Genomic DNA, 18,117 nt, shown 5'->3' with positions numbered 1-18,117 from the left:
AATTAATAATATCTAAATGATAATAATATAATTAATTCAATTTAATTAATTAATTAAAATAATACCATTATTGTGGAAATTGTGGAAAGTTATAATACTATTTGGTAGTGTAACTAACACCATTATCTCACGTTTCTCTTCATTTTATCAATTAATAATAAATAAAAAATATCTAAATAAATAATAATAATATAATTAATTCGTTCTTTCCACAATACAATTAATTTTCCCCACGTAGTTTGTCATGATCCACCCACCTCTCCAATAATCTTTTTCACCAAATGCTATTTTATTCAACATATTAACTAATATTTGTTTAAATAAAACAATATTTCATCATACATGATTAATATGATAATATTTGATTTCATTAAATCAATTTAATTAATTAATTAAAATAAAATAATCAAAAACATTTCTATGAGTAACACATACTCCCTTCATTCCTTTTTAAGTGTCGTTTTAGAAGAATTTTTTTGTTCCTATTTAAGTGTCGTTTTATAATTTAATGTTATAATTTGTCAATTATACCCTTATTTTTTTCAATAACTCCACCTCTTTTCAATTAGTTGTTGGAAAAAGAGAGTATATGAATGAATTTATTTGGAAAGAGAAAAATAAATAAGGGTATAATAGAAAAAGTAACTCTAACAATCCACTATCTTGGTTGAAGAACTTTTTACTAAAACGACACTTAAAAAGGAACGGAGGGAGTAATACTCAGTGGGAGTTGTGGGAAGTTATAATATTACTTAGTTGATGTGAATAGTGTAATTACACCATTATCTCACGTTTTTCTTCATTCCATTAACCCACAATATTTAGCAACTATATATATCTTTATTACTCAAAATTCACATCACCTACATTTTAGTAGTGACAATAAATTTGTTTTCATAGCTTCATTGGATCAAGATATAGAAGGATCGCAATTGTTCACATTTTTAGAATACATGTTATTGATATAAACCATTTTTAATTTTGCGTTGTGTTTATTATTATATTTAGTGATTTCATTGCATCTGTCTATTCTTTTTCTTTCTCATTGAATGAGTCTTTTTTTCTTTTATGTTATTTGGATCATTACAGGAAACATAACAATGTAATTTATTATTTGGATCATTAGAGGAAACATAACAATCTAATTTATTGCATACTTTCTTCTTTCATTTTAATTGTCAATGATTTCAGGTTTATAATTCAATACTTTTTTTTTCACTTTGGAGTTCAATGATGATTTCAAGTTTTAGATAATGTCTTTAGTCATCCTACTACATTTCACAAAACCACTCACAAATATTCATACAATGTTTTTATATTGATGCACATTTTGCTATACCACTAATCTTCCCTATATTCTCAAGTTGTTTAAAAATGTTTACTTCCCTCTTTTATTTGTATGGATGTTATTTCTAATTTTTTATTTTATTTGTAGGTACATATATCTTTGAAGTATAAGAAAATATGTTCTTTTTGTAAACATTTTGTTGAGTATGTTGAATTATGGAAGATTGAGAATTAGAAGATGAATGTTAGCAAATTATTTTTTAATTTTTTATAAGTCAATACTATATTATGTTATTCTAATTTTATTGACTTTTTTTTTTTAATTTTTGATTTTTTTGGTAGGTATTAATTTTTAAGTTCTTTTAATTTTATTGATGTTTATTAATTTTAATTTATTCTATCATTCATTTTGTTTTTAATTTTTGGCTATTACTTATGTTTTATTTTCATATTTTACTATTCTTTTCTTATTTTGCTTATCATGGTTTTTCTAATTATTGTAGCTTAATTTTAAATTTTATTATTTACATATGTAAGATAATTAGTTAATTTCTAAAAATTGATTTGTATATGAATTTCGGTTTATATACAATTTGTATTTTTCAATTATCTTATAAATATATATTTTATTTTTTCATTTAATTCAAACTATTACATCGATATTTTTTAAAAAAATATATACTCATTAAGAAATACTTAATTTTTTTTTAAATATATATTTCTTAATACAAATTTAATAAGATTTACCGTGCATCGCACGGGTAGACGGCTAGTTTTGATAAAGACGTTTAATTTAATAATATCAATTTTTCAATTGAGGTAAAATACAACTATTTGTGTCTATTTGATTAGACCATACTTCAAATGCTATTATTAGACCATACTTCAACTACACATGCATACACAATGTGGTGTAATTATTAAACTCTATTAACTATATGTAATTTACATAAAAAGATGAAAATTTGTTAAAAATTAGAGTATCAATATAAGGAGAAAAAAATGATGAAATTAAACAACTTACATGCATTACATTATTGTTCTTTATTGAAAGTGCGTTTTTAGAACATGAGTACAAAAGAATTGTCAGAAGTCTCAGAAGCAATGACCACCATAATTTTCCTTTCTCTTTTTCTCTGAAGAACTTTGTTTGTTTACAAAGAAAAAGGTGAAAAAGTAGTGGGTAGTACTTAGTGGAGACTGAAAATTTAAAAGACAAAAATACAAGATAGGAGGACCATAGTCTTCTTTTCTACCTAGGAAAGACAACATTTCATGTCAAGTAGTGAAGAATATTAAGATTAATTCATTTCATCATGATTTGTGAATTTAAAAGTAATTGAAAAGGGATATTCCATAGGCTTTTTCAAGTGTTGGGTATTAGAATCATTACTTAGAGTTCGATTCTATTCTTAGTCATAATTTGATGAAATTTCAGTGTTACTTTCGTTGAGAGCTTGCTTTTATGATTAAATATTCACTTGATGGCACAAAACTTAACCTATAGTAAAAGTAAGATGGCTTAGTTGAATTGAGTGTATAATAATAGATGGGACAAATGAGAATGTATATTTCCTACAATGATGTTTGGGGTTGGCCAAATGTTAAACCAATTAAGTACTCCCTCTATTCTATAATGAATCGTTCATTTGGAATAAAATAGTGTCTCAAAATAAATGATTCATTTTAATTTTCAACATATTTTTTTCAATTCTACCCTCTAATTAATAAAAATTTCACCATTCTCAATACAAGATAAGGGCACTATAGTAAAAATATTATTTTCTCTCTTACTTTTATACACTTTTCTTAATATGCGTGAAATGACTCAATGGGTCACTAATTATGGGACGGAGAGAGTAATTAAATGTGATATTTATCTAAAATGAAAATTAAAAATTATGACTGTGGGGTTCTCAGTAAATAAAAGATTTTCAGTACTTCATCACATTTATGGATGATTACAGTAAATATGGTTATGTGTGTAATATGGTTATGTGTGTTTAATAAAACACAAATTTGAATCTCTTAAAAAGTTCAAAAAATTCAAAAATGAAGTACGAAACAAATAGGCAAGAATATTAAAATCCTACTATCACATCGAGGTGGTGAATGTTTAAACTTATAATTTGAGGAACAGACAAACACCAACACCAACTTCACATAAAATTAAAACACTTAACATTACATAGATAGTCATTAAAATAAATTCAACATTACATATTGTTATAATCAAGACGTTGCAACATAATGATTATATCCTGGACGGATCTTTGAATCTTCACATCCACTTCAATCGGACCCTTTGATTTGTAATGGAGAAAAACACTCCGCAAAACCTTTAAATCATCATATGTCTTCAGTTCAAAGTTGGTGAAATGTTTCTTCCCTTTGTTGTCAAACGAGGGTGGCCAGTACTCGAGCTTGACAACTCTGTGATTTCTTGGAAAGCATAAGAGAGTATTCAGTTTTGATATCAAATCTGAGAGGGATGTTTCCTTCGTGACCCTAAAAGGAAGTGGCGGCTACTCGCCATTGAAAAACACAAATTCAAAGTGGGGATATGAACTTATTTTCTGGTTTTTGTGTGTTGTGTAGAAAAAATGGGTTGAGAGACACCCTATTTATATAAGTATCGGGTCACTTTGGACCTTAGAAACCTTATCATGTCATCAAGTTACATTTCGGATATGTATCTCCAAATAAACCATAACTTTTTTTACAAAAAGAGTGACTTCGGAGATGAATATCCGAAAAGTATCACTGATTGTTTTTTTAAGTACGCGAGGTTAATTCGGATATGTATTTCTAAAACATACTTGCACCAGAATCAAACCAAAAATTTGGTATACTAGCACATACAATGAAAACCATAAGCAAACCAGAAAATTAATCAAGAATTAAACCATCATTGTTAAGATTGTATTTTAGTTATGTATTAAATTGTATCAAGATTATATCGTTGACGATAATACATTCAAAAAAGTGTATCGATTACAATCTAAAATGCATCAAAATATCCAATACCACATAAATCTACAATTGGTTCCGCCTTCAAATTTTCCTGATTTGATTCTCTTTCAAGCTCGCTCAATTTGGTGAACTCTATCATCCTCTCCAGAAACTGATTCGGTCAAGTTTCCGCCTCATTTGTTGAATGTGACGTCCAATCCAATGATGTAGCTGGTATTGGACACCCAGGTTTCAAATAAACCTTAACAAAATGTAGTGATTTTGAAATCCACCTTATGCACATGATGCGTCCGGATGGGTCTTTAGGTGTACCACTCCAAAGTAAAAAAAATGTCTCCAAAAACCTATATCTTGTCAGATTGAAACACACTTTGTTATATGCACTTGCTATAAGGTGGCTTATATTAGGGAAGTGCATCCATTTTGAAAATAGTGTGGGACCGCTAACACAAGGAATAAGTGCATCTTGAATTGAATCAAATTTTTTTGTCTTGTATAACTTTGTGTAGAATTCTCTATGTGTCGTGAACTCTTTCAAAAGGGCTATGTGGACAAATTGGTGATTCTCCTCTCATTTACCAAGCAAGTCAAATACGGCCCAAAAACTGCAATTACCATCATCCTTAACATTCACAATTCGCGCAATATGTTTATGCATAAAATGCGGCATTTCTTCAATGAATTGAATCTTTGGCATCGGTGCTGAAAGAGGTGGTTTGCTAATTCGAGCACCCTTGAGCACACTTTTTTGAGATTTTGAAGTTGGAAAATTTGAGAAATTTGAATCAACATGTTCAAAGTATGATGGATACCGCTTTGTTGAATTGTCATCTTGAGTCGGTTTTACCTTTTTATGAGCACTTTTGATTTTAACCTATTCAGAAGGAGCTTTCAAATCTGTGGTTTTTGGATAGGCAATCTTCTTCGATTGCTCTTTGATGTGCAATTTCATGGTGTCACTGGCCTTAGAAAATCTATCTTGGGTTATTTTCCACTCGATCCAAATAGTTATACCTGTTTTACCATCATTTATCACACCATCATCATTAAACCGGAGTCTTTTTCAATGATTGTACACTTCATTCATATGTATTGGGGAATTAATCTTCTTTTTTTGCAATGAGACAAGCACATGGAAAACTGTAAGTCTTCTTAATTGTACATCCACACTTGGCCTCGTCAGTACTTGTCTGTTCTGCTCGCTTTGCTTCATGGAAGATAAAATTCAATTATGATCTAGAGACGCACCCAGTCAACTGTGAATAGAGAATGTTATCTTTGATTCAATGTTCTTACAGGGTAATGCTCCGACCAAAAGTAGTTTGTATTTCGGTTTGTTGGTTTTGGAGCATTTGGTTCACGGCGTCCCAATCTCTGAAAAAATCACTCTTACTGTACTCAACAATTTCTTCAATGTCGAATTTACAGATTTGACTTTGTTAGTTGTTGTGTTGTCGAGGCGTCTAACATGATAAATCATCTAAATGAAATTGTTGTGAAATGGCTTAATGGATCTCTTCGGAGATATATCTCCGAATAACCTCATAAAAATTTGAAGTTGCGTCTTTAAACTAAATTTTATTTAAAAATGTATTTAGTGCATTCGAAGTTGTATCTTCGAATAAATCCATAGATATTTTGGGGTTTTTAGAGGTGTGCACTACTTCATAAGGATGCAAAGAGAAATTCTCAAATTGGTATCATAGATCCATGTTTGTTTTGAAGTCGTGTTTGTAATCTTAAACCATATGTTAGTTAACAATCCATGAAATCATCAATAGCCCTCTTGATAAAGTGTGTTTTTTCTTTAGCTTGTATGAAGAAGAGATTGATCATGTGATTGTGTATTGTCAAATGGCTAGAAGAATTTGGCAGAAGATTCATAGTTGACTTAATTTCATTGCTTCAATAGTAGATGTATCTCTTGTTGAGGACTATTGTAGTCATTTCTTGAAGGTACAATCTATCTTAAAGGGGAGGATTTCAAATGTTGTAGTCATTTCTTGAAGGTACAATCTATCTTAAAGGTTAGGGTTTCAAATTGCTGGGAGAGAGTGATATGGTTGAGTGTCTCTTGGTGTATTTGGAGAGTAAGAAATGACATTATTTTTAACAATGAAGTGGGAAATTTGAAGATATAGTTTTAAAATTAAGATGTTTTTTTTGTGGTGGCTCTAAATTGATTCAAAAAAATTAAATTGTAATTTTTATTAGTGGTGCAAATGCCCTTTGAATTATTGTGTATTTTAGCTCTCACCCCTTTTTGAATTCGAGTTACAGTACCCTTAATACTCCTATTTGAATTCAAAGTTGCTTATACAAAAATTAATATATTTAATATTAATTTGCATTAAAATAGTTATATTTAAACAAAATGTTAGAATGCATAAAAAAAAGAAAACAAGATATTTGATGTCTTCAAACAACATAAATACAAAATACAATAATGGTTTATTATAAAAACACAAAATTACAAGTGCCTTGAGTTATAAAAAGTATACTTATTACAATTATTATAAATAGAATATTAATTATAATTAAAAAATGTAATCATTCTAATAAATAATTATATGATTGAGTAGAATCAAATTAAAATAATTATAGGATTAGAATAGAACTCTCAAAATTATAAAACTTGAAAAACTCATAAAATTAAAATATGAATACAAGAATTGTTATTTTGACGAAAAACCTATAAACAATTGATGAGTTCTAAAGTTCAAAATAGAGAGTACTAAACACTCCCACAAAACTATTCCATTGATGTTAAACATTTAATTTTAACATATATTTCCTTTTTTAAAAAATTCAAATATAGTTGTAGAATTAATTGTATTGCGATGTAGTTTACTCGTGAAGCTGTAGTACAACTTCTTCCTTTTTATTCAAAGTAGTACAACTAATTTATCTTCTTTGATTTGCATCGAAATCGGAAGTACAAATGTACAATGTTGTACTTAGGGCTGGACAAGGACCCGAAAACCGGTCCAACCCGCATCAACCGTTGGCAAAAAGACAAATTGGGTCGGATGTACTCGGATTGGCGGTTTTGCGGGCCCATTAAGCAGTTTTCTATGGGTTCAATAGGGCGGGTGCGGTTCAACAAATTGAAACCGTGGGTATCCATACCCGCCCGGCTGTAAAGATATTCTCCTTTGTGAACCCTAACATTTCAGAATTTCATTATATCTCTCTTCTCTTCATGTTATGAACTCATAACCTTAAATACAGATCCCCTTCCATTTTGCGCCGCCATAGAATAGGGTTGCTATTCAGAAGATACGTTCGTCACACACGGGCAAGTACCATTTTCGTTTTCGTTTTCATTTTGAATCAAGCGTTTGTTTATTTTCGTTATGAATCAAGTTTTTCTGGTTCTATTTCTCTTTTATATTGTTTTGATTTGGGTATAATGTTTAAATTGCAGACAGTGGGTGAAGAGAAACCATATAGTAGAGAAACAAAATAGAATTCTGACACAGCGAGGGTTCCAAAATTGTGAATGGGTGTAATGTTTAAATTGCAAATTTCTACTGTTCTTCACTTATACCTAGAGGTGATGCTCATGGATATAATGTTCAATTATGGGGATACATTTCTAACACAGTGACGGTCTGTTTCTTGTTCTATTTCTTCGTTTGTAACTTTTCTAATGTTCAATGAAATTGTTTTTTGTGTGCTTGGTTGTGTATTCTTTGGGGCTGTATGTTGTTTGATTGGTTGTGTATGAATTGGGATGATTTTAACTATATGCAAACATGTTTTTGAATATGATTTCAAACTGAATTTCAAAGTGTGTCATGGTTGCTTGGTTGTATATCAATTGGAACTGTATGTTATATGATTGGTAGTGTATGAATTGGGATGGTTTTAACTATATCCAAACTGTTTTTCAATATGATTCGAAGCTGAATTTTATAGTTTCTGATAGTTAAATTGTTCTGCAGGTAACTGGTGTAAAAGTATGATCATTCAAAGCGCGCTTGGGACTGCAGATTCCACAACACCGATCCAATACAGGTGGATTTCATCAACTGAATTCCCTATCCTCACTTATTAACTTGTTTATTACATGCAATGCACCCAATTTCTTTCTGCTGGATTATTAAACAGGAATTTTAAATGATGTGCAGGTTATTGAATTATATTTAAAAAGAGTGACTAAAACATGATCATATTGTATTTATTCAACTAATGTTTGTTTATTTTCTGCTATCATAAGTCACTTCCTGCACTACAACAACTGCACTTGTCATTTTAGGAATCATAGTTTGATATCCATTTGATTTTGTAGTTTTATTTAATTTAGACAGTGATTCTCATGAAAGATAATAGTTTGGTGATACACATGATTCTAGTTTACTCTCTAGCTAGTATGGTAGATAACATGGTTTTATAATAGGACATTTGAAAACAGTATACTATATTAAAATTACATTTTGCTCCAGGACTTGGTATGTCATATGTTAATAGTTAAATTCATATATTTTAGTTTTGCTAATTTACTATCATTATATAAAAAATCAATAGTTGTCAGTGCCCAATATCAAAGGAAAAATGCTAATCTCTCAATTATTTTATAACATTTTTATGTTGTATCTTCTAGGTACAGAGATATGATCAACAAAGCAGGATATCATGTAGATGCTGATACAACTAATAGGAAGATTCAGAAGAAGCTAATACATGACAACTTAAATGATAATATTGTAGTAATTTTAAGTCTTTGGTCATGTGAATAACTATTGCCAAATAATGATAATGTTGTAGTAATTTTAAGTCTTTGGTCATGTGAATAACTATTGCCAAATAGTGATTAGTTTGTCAAACAGCAACTTATATAAATTTATCAGTATGTGTTAAATTAGTACTTAATCAGTATGTATTAAATCAGTTTAAATATTTTCCGGTCTAAATATTGGATCAGTCCATAAACCCGAAATACCCGTCCGCATTAACCCGAACCCGTCGAAACCAAACCCGCTTAAACCGACTCTTGAATTGGGCGAAAATGGGTCTGTTATTACTACCCGCGGGTTAGGCTGGGTGGAGGTTTTTGGCCCGAACCCGCCCAGCCCGGCCCGTTGTCCAGCCCTAGTTGTACTCTTGCATAGCAAATAATAGAGATAGATGAAACTCATTTCCAAGACTAGTAGTACTTTGGTTTTGTGTAGTACATCTAAAACCTACACAAGTACACCATGTTTGAGGCTATATATCTATTGATTTAAGAACACAAAATCCATTACATTGATACAAAGCAATTAAATTCAGGAAAGAAGTTATTGAGGTAGCGAGGTTCTACAGGGTCGACCTGAGACCACATGAAACTATCAATTGTGTTTAAAATGTATAGCTCATGTGTTCTCAGGTCGCCCCTGCTGAACTTTCTCTATCCCGCTCAAGTGATTGATGAAAGGTTAAAAGGTAAATTGTGTTAGTTCAATTGCATGAATAAGATTCACTTAGTAAAGCTATAGAATTGTGTTATGTTTCATTTAATAGAATATTTACTTAATTTAAGAAATTGAAGAGAAATACAAAAAGGCAATATCAGTGTTTGGCAGAAATCATTGTCAGTATTAAAATTAATCAATTACTTGATTTGTTCAACTTATTTCATTTTTTTTAATAGTAAACATAAACATTCATTAGATGAAAAAGAGTGAGTACAAGCATAGTGAAAGACAACAAAAAATTTTGAGAAGTAAAAAATCAGTGGAGCATTACAAATCCAATTTCTTGATCCAAGCAACCCATCAAATATCTTCCACAAAAGATAAAGGAGTTTGGGAACCACAATCTTTAAATCTATCCAGTTACGAATCATTTGTTTGACTTTATCACGCACAATTCAATTATACGGATTCTTTAACTTGAAAAAACTCACCATCTTTGAAAGAAGCATTTGTTTAGTGGAAGAAAGAGTCTGGCTTGTAATGACCACACTTAGAGTTTTACTCAAAAACACATTGTCTCCATCCAAACATCTTTGGGGCATTTCAACAAACATCTTGAATACACACTTAAAATAGACTAAACAACATGACATGCAACATTGAAACAGACAGAAAACCAGAACAACAATAAATAGAGAAACAATAATCAATACCCAAACACCATTTCTCGTCGATATCAAACTTCTTGTGGTGGCGGTTCTGGTGGAGGTCGTTTGCCGTGGTTGCTGTTCCAAATCTTTGGCCCCATGGTTGGTGAAGCTGGACTTGGATTTGCGGCTGCGAACACCTGATGGTTGTTGACGGAGAGGGAAGAAACCATGATGGATGTTGACGGAGAGGGAAGAAACCATGATGGATGTTGAAGGAAGGATATGACAAGAAACCATTAGAGAAGAATAGTTCAAAGGAAAGGAAGTGAGAGATGGAAAACCCACAAAGGGAGAGAAACCTCCACTAGGGAGGAGGGAGCCTCCGTGATGGAGGAGAGAAGCTCCGAAATCGGAGAGGAGACGGCGGCGGCACTGTGGTACCACAAAGTAAAACCCTAGTTTTAGAGAGAGGGCAGAACTTCTCTCTCTAAAACTCACCAGCTCGTCTTGTCCTAAATCCCTCTTAATTGAATCTCTTGTTCAACTTATTTCATAAGCAGAACATTCAAGTTGAAATTCATGCTAGTTCAAGTAATAACCTTGTAATAAGGTATTATTGCAAACAAACAAAAAAAAAGTCATTTTTAAATTTGAATACATGATTATAGCACAAATAGGAAATTAACAATTCACATTTAACTTTTGTTGATAAACTTCATTTGTAACCTTTGACCATGATTGAATGATCATATAATTTCATAACAGAACAGATGTATAACCCAAACAGGCCTAAAACATCTATCCTATAAATAGGCATCATAACCACTACCTAATAAATTAAGTATATGAAGAAAAAAAAGCTTATGAATATTTGAAGTGAACGTCATAATCAAAATTTGAAATGGACTAGGCTAAGAAGAAATTATCAATCAAATTAAAATTCTCACAGAAGACTGCATGGCTAGTAGCTCTTCCTCCTTTATTCTCTTCCAGATCCCACCAAACATAAGGTATCCGCTCGCATCTTCTGTTGGAAATTCATCGTCTTCCATTGGAGATTCATCGTTGAATTCACCAAATTCTTCAGTTTCCCTCATCTTCTTAACAGCTGAGTTATCGAGTAGCTGAAGGTCTGAAGGGGCATCTCGCTTGGCACCGTGTTTAATCAATCTCCAATTATCTTTCCTATCTGATACTTTATTTTGTTTTTCGTTATCGGTAACATCAAGAACAGTTTCATTATTGATAGCATCAAGAACGGGAAGACAACCGGATGAACCAACAGCACGAGGCAACATGCCAATCGGACACGGGTTCCATGACTTTGCCAAAGTCCATACTTGTGATTCTTCGCACTCGCAATCCATTTCACTTGACTTCTTTTTTCTCACAACATGTTGTTTAACTAACTCAAGCTTTTTATGTGCTTCGCGTATGGATTCCTCGAAATGAGAAATATTTGTCGAAGTCAATAAAGAGCTTTGATCATCTGCTTTGTCAAAAATGTTGGACAAAGCAAGACCAGAGAGCAATTGAATTTTCTTCAACAAAGATATATCATCCATCAGTTCTGCAAGACGAAGGGCCGAGTCCGTGACCTGCTTGTTGCAGAGATGTGATATTAGAAGACATTTACGAACAAGTTCGTGCAAAACATTCTTTGGCATATTTGCTGCTGCGGAAGGTTTTTTGCAGAGAATTCGAACAAGCCATGCAAACAAAGAAGAAAGATAAGAACTTCGATGAAACTCTTCCCTTGAGTGTGAAATCCCGATGCTTGGGTAATCTGCAAAACAGCACAACATAAGAACAAAAAAGAAGAAATTAAGCATAGAAAAGTCCTACAAAAATATTATCATCAGTAGGGCCAGACAAAAGCCGAGAAAGTGCATTAAAAAGGAGTGTTGTAGGCGGAAAGAATTGGAGCCTACCTTCTCCACACTTCATATCTGCCTGAATTTCAATCATATGAAGAACGTCCTTAAGAAGGTTCAGAAGTAATTCTGGCTCCTTATTATACAATTTGAGGATGATAGGCTTCCAATCGGCCAAAACACTCTCTATAGTCGGACCAACACAAGCATCATCTACATTCTTTTTGAACTCTGAGGAACTTAAACTTTTCAACAAATAATTCAGCAACACCGACACAATCTCTGAAGAGAAGGAGGAATATAACCGCAGAACAGATTTCAAGATTTTGGTAATCTGTTTCTTGGGTCCTGAAAGCAACACAAGTTATTAGCGCATGAATGCCCAGAACATTAATTATTACTAATGATACAATGTTACATAGTTCTTCTGATGTAACATAGTTCTTATATTCAGGCACATAAAACCACAGTGTCCTATAAAAGAGGTGAAGTAGAAAACAAGTAAAAACCTACACTAGCACATACATGTTAAACTGAAGTTATCCTTATCAAGTAAAACCTCTTTTTTTTTGTTAATAATACACTCCTATGTCTTTCCTTCAACACACATTATGCCAAAACTTTCCACTATTAAGTTAAAGAAGTTATCCTTATCAAAATGCCGTATAAACCATTTTGCTACAGCTGTTGTAATAATTTAACTTTCATATCTATTCCAATTTTCCGTATCCTACACTGGCATATACATGCAATTTCTTATCTCTCTTTTTCCAAGTTGAGGGAGAAACAAACAAAGGTAAAGAAGCTAATAATACTTCAGCCCATGTACAAAGTATACATTCATGGGTAAAGAATTTGCAACTAACCACAGCACTCTAAGTATGCAGGACAAACCAGACCAGATCAAACCATATGGATCTAAGATATAATGAATCTCTTTAAAGTTTAAAGTGATCTGGAAAAAAAAATCTGTGGGAACAGAAAGTGTGATGACATTGGTTAAAATTAAGTTGCAACGAGATGAAAAATGAACACAGCTTACTCACGTTTTCCTTTGAGCAGTGAGGCACTGGACTCAGGACTCCCGCTGACTTTCAAGCAGATAGCTAATTCACGAATCAAAGACTTGATTTCCTTTTTGACGTCTGCATTGCCTTCACCTTGAAAAGGAATTGCTTTGCTCTGAGGTTCCCAATAATAAGATTTTAACCAATCAAGTGCCTAAAAGTATCAGTAAGACGATGGGCAAGTTTAGGGCAGTGAGTAGAAAATACTTGGTATGAAAGGAACCGTATATATTCAGATGCCTCAAAAAACTGTATATATTCAGATCTTGGGAAGAAACAGATTATAATTAAATAGGTGAATTCATGAATGTTGATGATTCCTATGTGTTCTTGTGAAATACAAGTGCATATGCATAATCAGTCCAGTAAAATAAATTATGTAGTTAACTTTCAAAATCATGTCTCAAAGTAAGAAAAAATTATTATATTCTAATAACACGGATCTACTAAAAGAGTTGAACTTTTTTCCAAAAAAACAAGTGTTAAGCCAATAAGCTTAATGCAGTAGGGAAGATAACCTCAATGCACAAGCTAGGCTGCAGATGCCTTTTTTAACAAAACATGCTCAAGTTGGCATATCGAAAATGATAACAGTAAAACAATTACTTATCTAATTCTTAAATACAGTTCTCTAAAACCTAATGGAAAAAAGACGATGTCTCGAAGGTCCTGTAATATGAAATGAGGTTTTCATGGAGAAGAGGATATTATGTAAAGGATATACCTAGGCATGGCAACAGGGCGGGTTGGGGACGGGTTTTACCAAACCCAAATCCGAATCCCCAAACAATTCATGTTCCACGCCCCAAACCCAAACAGGGATCGAGAATTAAAACTCAAACTCGTCCCAAACGGGTTCGGGTATCCCCGCCCTGCCACCATCCATTTAGTAAAATCAAATTTTTTAATAGACATATTGATTTTTCCCAAAATCAAATTGCACTATAAATAATAAAATAAAACAATCTCAACAAATTCCATACATACATTTCAAATATTTTGAATAATAAATACAAATCAAATTATCAAAACATTGGCCACATATTTAATATTCTAAACTATCAAAAATAAATAATAATGTACATGATAAAATAAACACGGCGGGTTTGGGGGCATATTCGAGGTGGGTACTAGTGTCCCCATTACCCGACCCGTCCCCATATTTTGTAATCAGGGAAAACTCAAACCCGAACCCAAACCCAGACAAAGCGGGTTTTCCCCGTCAACTTCGGGCAGGTTCAGGTGCGTACCCGCGGGTACAGGTTTTGTTGCCATGCCTAGATATACCACAGCCACCAAGGCCAGAAAATAAGGCATCATTCTTTAAAAGGTTGAAAGGTGGAGAGGGGCTCTCAGCAAGTAATCTTCTCTAAAATTAGCTTATCAGGTGATAATTACATACTACCAGACAGAAATAAACTTCACTATATACTCAGAGTATTGTGTTTCACTATATACTCAGAGTATTGTGCTAAAGACAGACCTCGGAAGAGAAAATTTGGACCAATTATTATTCCCTAAATGCCAATAACAATGTAACCAAAATCATGGACCACGCTTGCCCAGAATTTCATACCAAAGAAGTAAATAGATTTTCAATACATACGCTTAAATAGACCAAAATGACTCATACCTTAATGGAGGCACTACGAACAACCTTGAGCGATGGAAGCTCACGATGTGATCCCTCTGAAATAACATCAATAAGTAAAATTAAAAAACAGGGTCTTAACATACTGAACAAAGTTTTTCAGCATTTGCAAAGATCGTGATTGCAATTAGCACAATTCAGACAAAACAAAAATAAACAAGAGTTGTAGAATAATATCTAGTTTAGATTACCATTTAGCTTACAAGAGCAACTAAAATAAATGCACCATTCTTTAAATACGAAAAAGTCCATACTACAGATGCTAATGGAGAAAGCAAGGTTGTCAAGATCGGGGTTTTGCATAAGATGGAGAGGGGATAGCAAGATCGTAAAACATAAGATTGGAAGATTTTACCAGATTAGTTTTTGTAATATCAAGAGGTGGTGACAAGATCGTAAGATGTAAGATAATACTGAAACGAAAAATACGCATGGAAGCGGAGCTTGAGGTTAATTAAGGCTATTATGTTCACAATCAATGACAGGAGATCTTTTGCTTTGTGTTCGAGACAAATGGTTTTGTTGCTTAATTTTATTTACATAAAGGTTATATTGGTGATATAGTTATGGGAGTAATGTATTCTTTTGGGGAATTGTTCTGATTTTTGCAAAATATCTGAAGCATAATTTGGACATAACGCGCGAGTCTTCTAGTAGTCAATACTATTTTGACAAATTAATGTAAAAAGGCTAGAAGATTTTTTACCGTGACGAATATCAATCAGCATGCGTGGTATGCCAATTTCCTCAGCAGCCACAGCTATTGACACCAATTCTTTCTTCCGTGTTTTCTCAACAGCACCATTCACAAGCCTTTCAAAGAAACACAACACAAAAATGTTAGAAGAGCCATAAACAGAATTACTTTTTACTATAAAACTAATAGAATAAAAGTAATGAAAAAGGCGATCAAACCTCACGATTGCCATGCAATACAGATTAGCAAGAACCTCCTCCGAAACAGAACCAGCTTCATCATTCAATTGATCCTGTCTAATAAAATAAAATTTTAAAAAAATTGAACATTAAAAATATTATTTATAGATAATCCCCTTCAACCACAAGATGTGATTGTAGGATAAAGCATGCACCAGTACCAAACAAGAGAAAAAGATACAATTAAAAAGGAAAAGGCCCGACAATACCAGGCTACTTAACAACCAAACTACCTACAAAACAAAAGCCCGACTACCTTAAAACAAAACAGAAACGCCAAAAGCTATCCCCCTGCAGTAGAAAAAATGGTCTCCAAATAACAAAGGGAGAGCAAGGAAACAGCTACATCGACCTAGACACCCCGGCAATGATCACAATTCACAACCAGACTACCTAGCCCACCAAAGCACCTTACCCATGTGAACCAGCCAAACGGAACAACAAAAGAGAAATCAAAGCTCCAACCTCCTTCCAAATCCGTATTTAGAAACCAACCCAAGAAGCACATGTTCCTAGCCACAAACACCACCCAACACCAGAAAACACTTGGACTGACCAAAAAATACTGCAGATGAAAACTGCCACACTGTCCTTGGAAGCAAAACAAGTCACCAACAAACTGATTAACAAGAGACACTCACAATTATAATTAGACCACCAAGGAAGCTATCGCATCCCACGTCCATTTGTCAAAAGGGATAGGATTAGTGGCAATTACCTATAAACCAACACGAGGAGAGGACCTTAATATATTCCACAGTTGTATCAGAATTAACCAACACACTATCGAATATCTAGTCATTCCTAGTCTTCCAAATAAACCAAACTACTGCAAGCCAAATCAAGGAAAGACCTCTACATACTCTCTTATTCCAACCTAAATTGATTGATTGATTAGACCAATTCTCAATCTATTTGGGGGTTTGTTTGAACTGGCTTAATTAAGCTTTATCAATCAGCACAAGCACTAGCGAGACTATATGGAAGAGCTTACAGAATAAACTTATGACACTTCACAAACTGTTTTCAGCTTATGACTTTATTATAATATAGCATCCTAAGCACTAACTCTCCTATTTGAAAAATAGATTATAGTTTACAAGAAACTATTTTGACTTTATATTTTAACTTTTATCATAGAAATAGCTAATACATAAGCACTTATATGATAAGAGCTTAATTAAACTTATTCATATCACTTAAAAAAATAGAATTTTACCAAATTGATGTAACTAGTTATAATGATTACCTAAAAAACGGGTCCATGTGCTGAATTTCAACAATGGAAGCGGTAACATCAATGAGAACCGGCAATGAACCTCGACTTCGCCACGACGAAACCTAAAATACAAAAACAGTATTCAGGTTAGACGTTATCCAATGATATTGCAATGTAAGTATGATAAGCAAAAGAGAAAATCAGAGGAAAAAGTTACTCTTTTAAGAGCAGAGGATAGAGAGTGATGAGAATCAGAGAAGAGAGCATCTCTAACGAAAAGCCACTCGTTCCAGTTCAACCAGGGAACTAATTTTCGAGAGTTTGATGATTTGGTATCGTCGTCCAAATTGGGGACTTCTTTGAACCCTAACAATGCTGCTGCTTCCATCTGAATGGGAAAGGGATGCACACGAGGTAGATGGCGGAAGAGAGAATGGCGTTTCCGGCGGAGGTGGTTTGACGATATACCGGAGAGAGATATGCCGTGTAAAATAGTGAAGAGTGGGAGGTTTAAGGCGATTTGTGGTGCTTAGTAGCTAATTGTGGCGAGTTTACGGCGGTGCGGGGGGTACTTATTCACGGGCTCACGGCGGTGCGGGGGGTACTTATTCACGGGCTCACGGCGTGCTTAGTTTAGGTGGCGGCTGATAGGTTTAACGAACAAGAAGAAGAATAAAACTTTGAAAAGAGACGTAATAATGAAATAAAAATAACAAAAATTTGTGCGATGAACACATTTAAAAAATAATAATTTTATAATGATGATATTAGAATTATTTTTTCAATATTTATTTGTTTCATGATAATTAATAACTAATATATTTACAATTAATAATATATTGTAATAAGATGTTAATAATTTTATTTTTTTAAAAATATTGAAACCGACAAAACTTAATAATTCAATATTTTTAAAGATTTTATCATTGTAAAATTTAACTTTAAGGGTCGATATGAGTAAGCTAAGAAATTATAGTTTACAGTCTTTCAAGCACAAGGTCTAGGAGAGCAAAGTGATTAGGCTAATAAATTATGTTCTTTTGTCAACAAGATTTGGGAGG

At 32.8% G+C, this 18,117-nt stretch overlaps 1 protein-coding gene and 1 long non-coding RNA gene across 3 annotated transcripts; one reads left to right on the top strand and one right to left on the bottom strand.

The window, feature by feature from the left end:
* Nucleotides 1-7,211: 7,211 nt before the first annotated feature.
* LOC131615925 (uncharacterized) lies at nt 7,212-9,039 on the top strand. Its single transcript, XR_009287966.1, has 4 exons — nt 7,212-7,562; nt 7,692-7,872; nt 8,208-8,280; nt 8,867-9,039. It is a non-coding gene; the product is annotated as an uncharacterized LOC131615925 (long non-coding RNA).
* Nucleotides 9,040-10,983: 1,944 nt separating this feature from the next.
* On the bottom strand, nt 10,984-17,755 carry LOC131615924 (uncharacterized). Of its 2 annotated transcripts, none has more exons than XM_058887115.1 (8): nt 17,274-17,755; nt 17,087-17,178; nt 15,817-15,894; nt 15,608-15,714; nt 14,884-14,939; nt 13,230-13,404; nt 12,241-12,531; nt 10,984-12,095 (listed from the first exon to the last, which is right to left on the bottom strand). In XM_058887115.1, the coding sequence occupies exons 1-8, from the start codon at nt 17,442-17,444 to the stop codon at nt 11,239-11,241; spliced, it is 1,827 nt and encodes a 608-aa protein (XP_058743098.1). In that variant the 5' UTR covers nt 17,445-17,755; the 3' UTR covers nt 10,984-11,238. The 2 variants fall into 2 exon arrangements, with proteins under 2 accessions (XP_058743098.1, XP_058743099.1); XM_058887116.1 differs by having other exon boundaries at nt 15,817-15,890; nt 17,274-17,292.
* Between the last annotated feature and the right edge of the window lie 362 nt (nt 17,756-18,117).

The sequence above is a fragment of the Vicia villosa genome, linkage group LG7, assembly GCF_029867415.1.
Source record: "Vicia villosa cultivar HV-30 ecotype Madison, WI linkage group LG7, Vvil1.0, whole genome shotgun sequence".
Classification (NCBI taxonomy): Eukaryota; Viridiplantae; Streptophyta; class Magnoliopsida; order Fabales; family Fabaceae; genus Vicia; species Vicia villosa.
Note: the sequence above shows the minus strand (reverse complement) of the source record. Positions and strands in the feature narration are given on the sequence as shown.

Coding starts and splice junctions, on each gene's coding strand:
- LOC131615924 (XM_058887115.1), bottom strand. CDS start 17,444: ATGGAAGCAGCAGCATTGTTAGGGTTCAAAGAAGTCCCCAATTTGGAC. Junction 17,179..17,273: donor TATCCTCTGCTCTTAAAAGA/GTAACTTTTTCC, acceptor TTTGTATTTTAG/GTTTCGTCGTGGCGAAGTCG. Junction 13,405..14,883: donor TTCGTAGTGCCTCCATTAAG/GTATGAGTCATT, acceptor TGATACTTTTAG/GCACTTGATTGGTTAAAATC.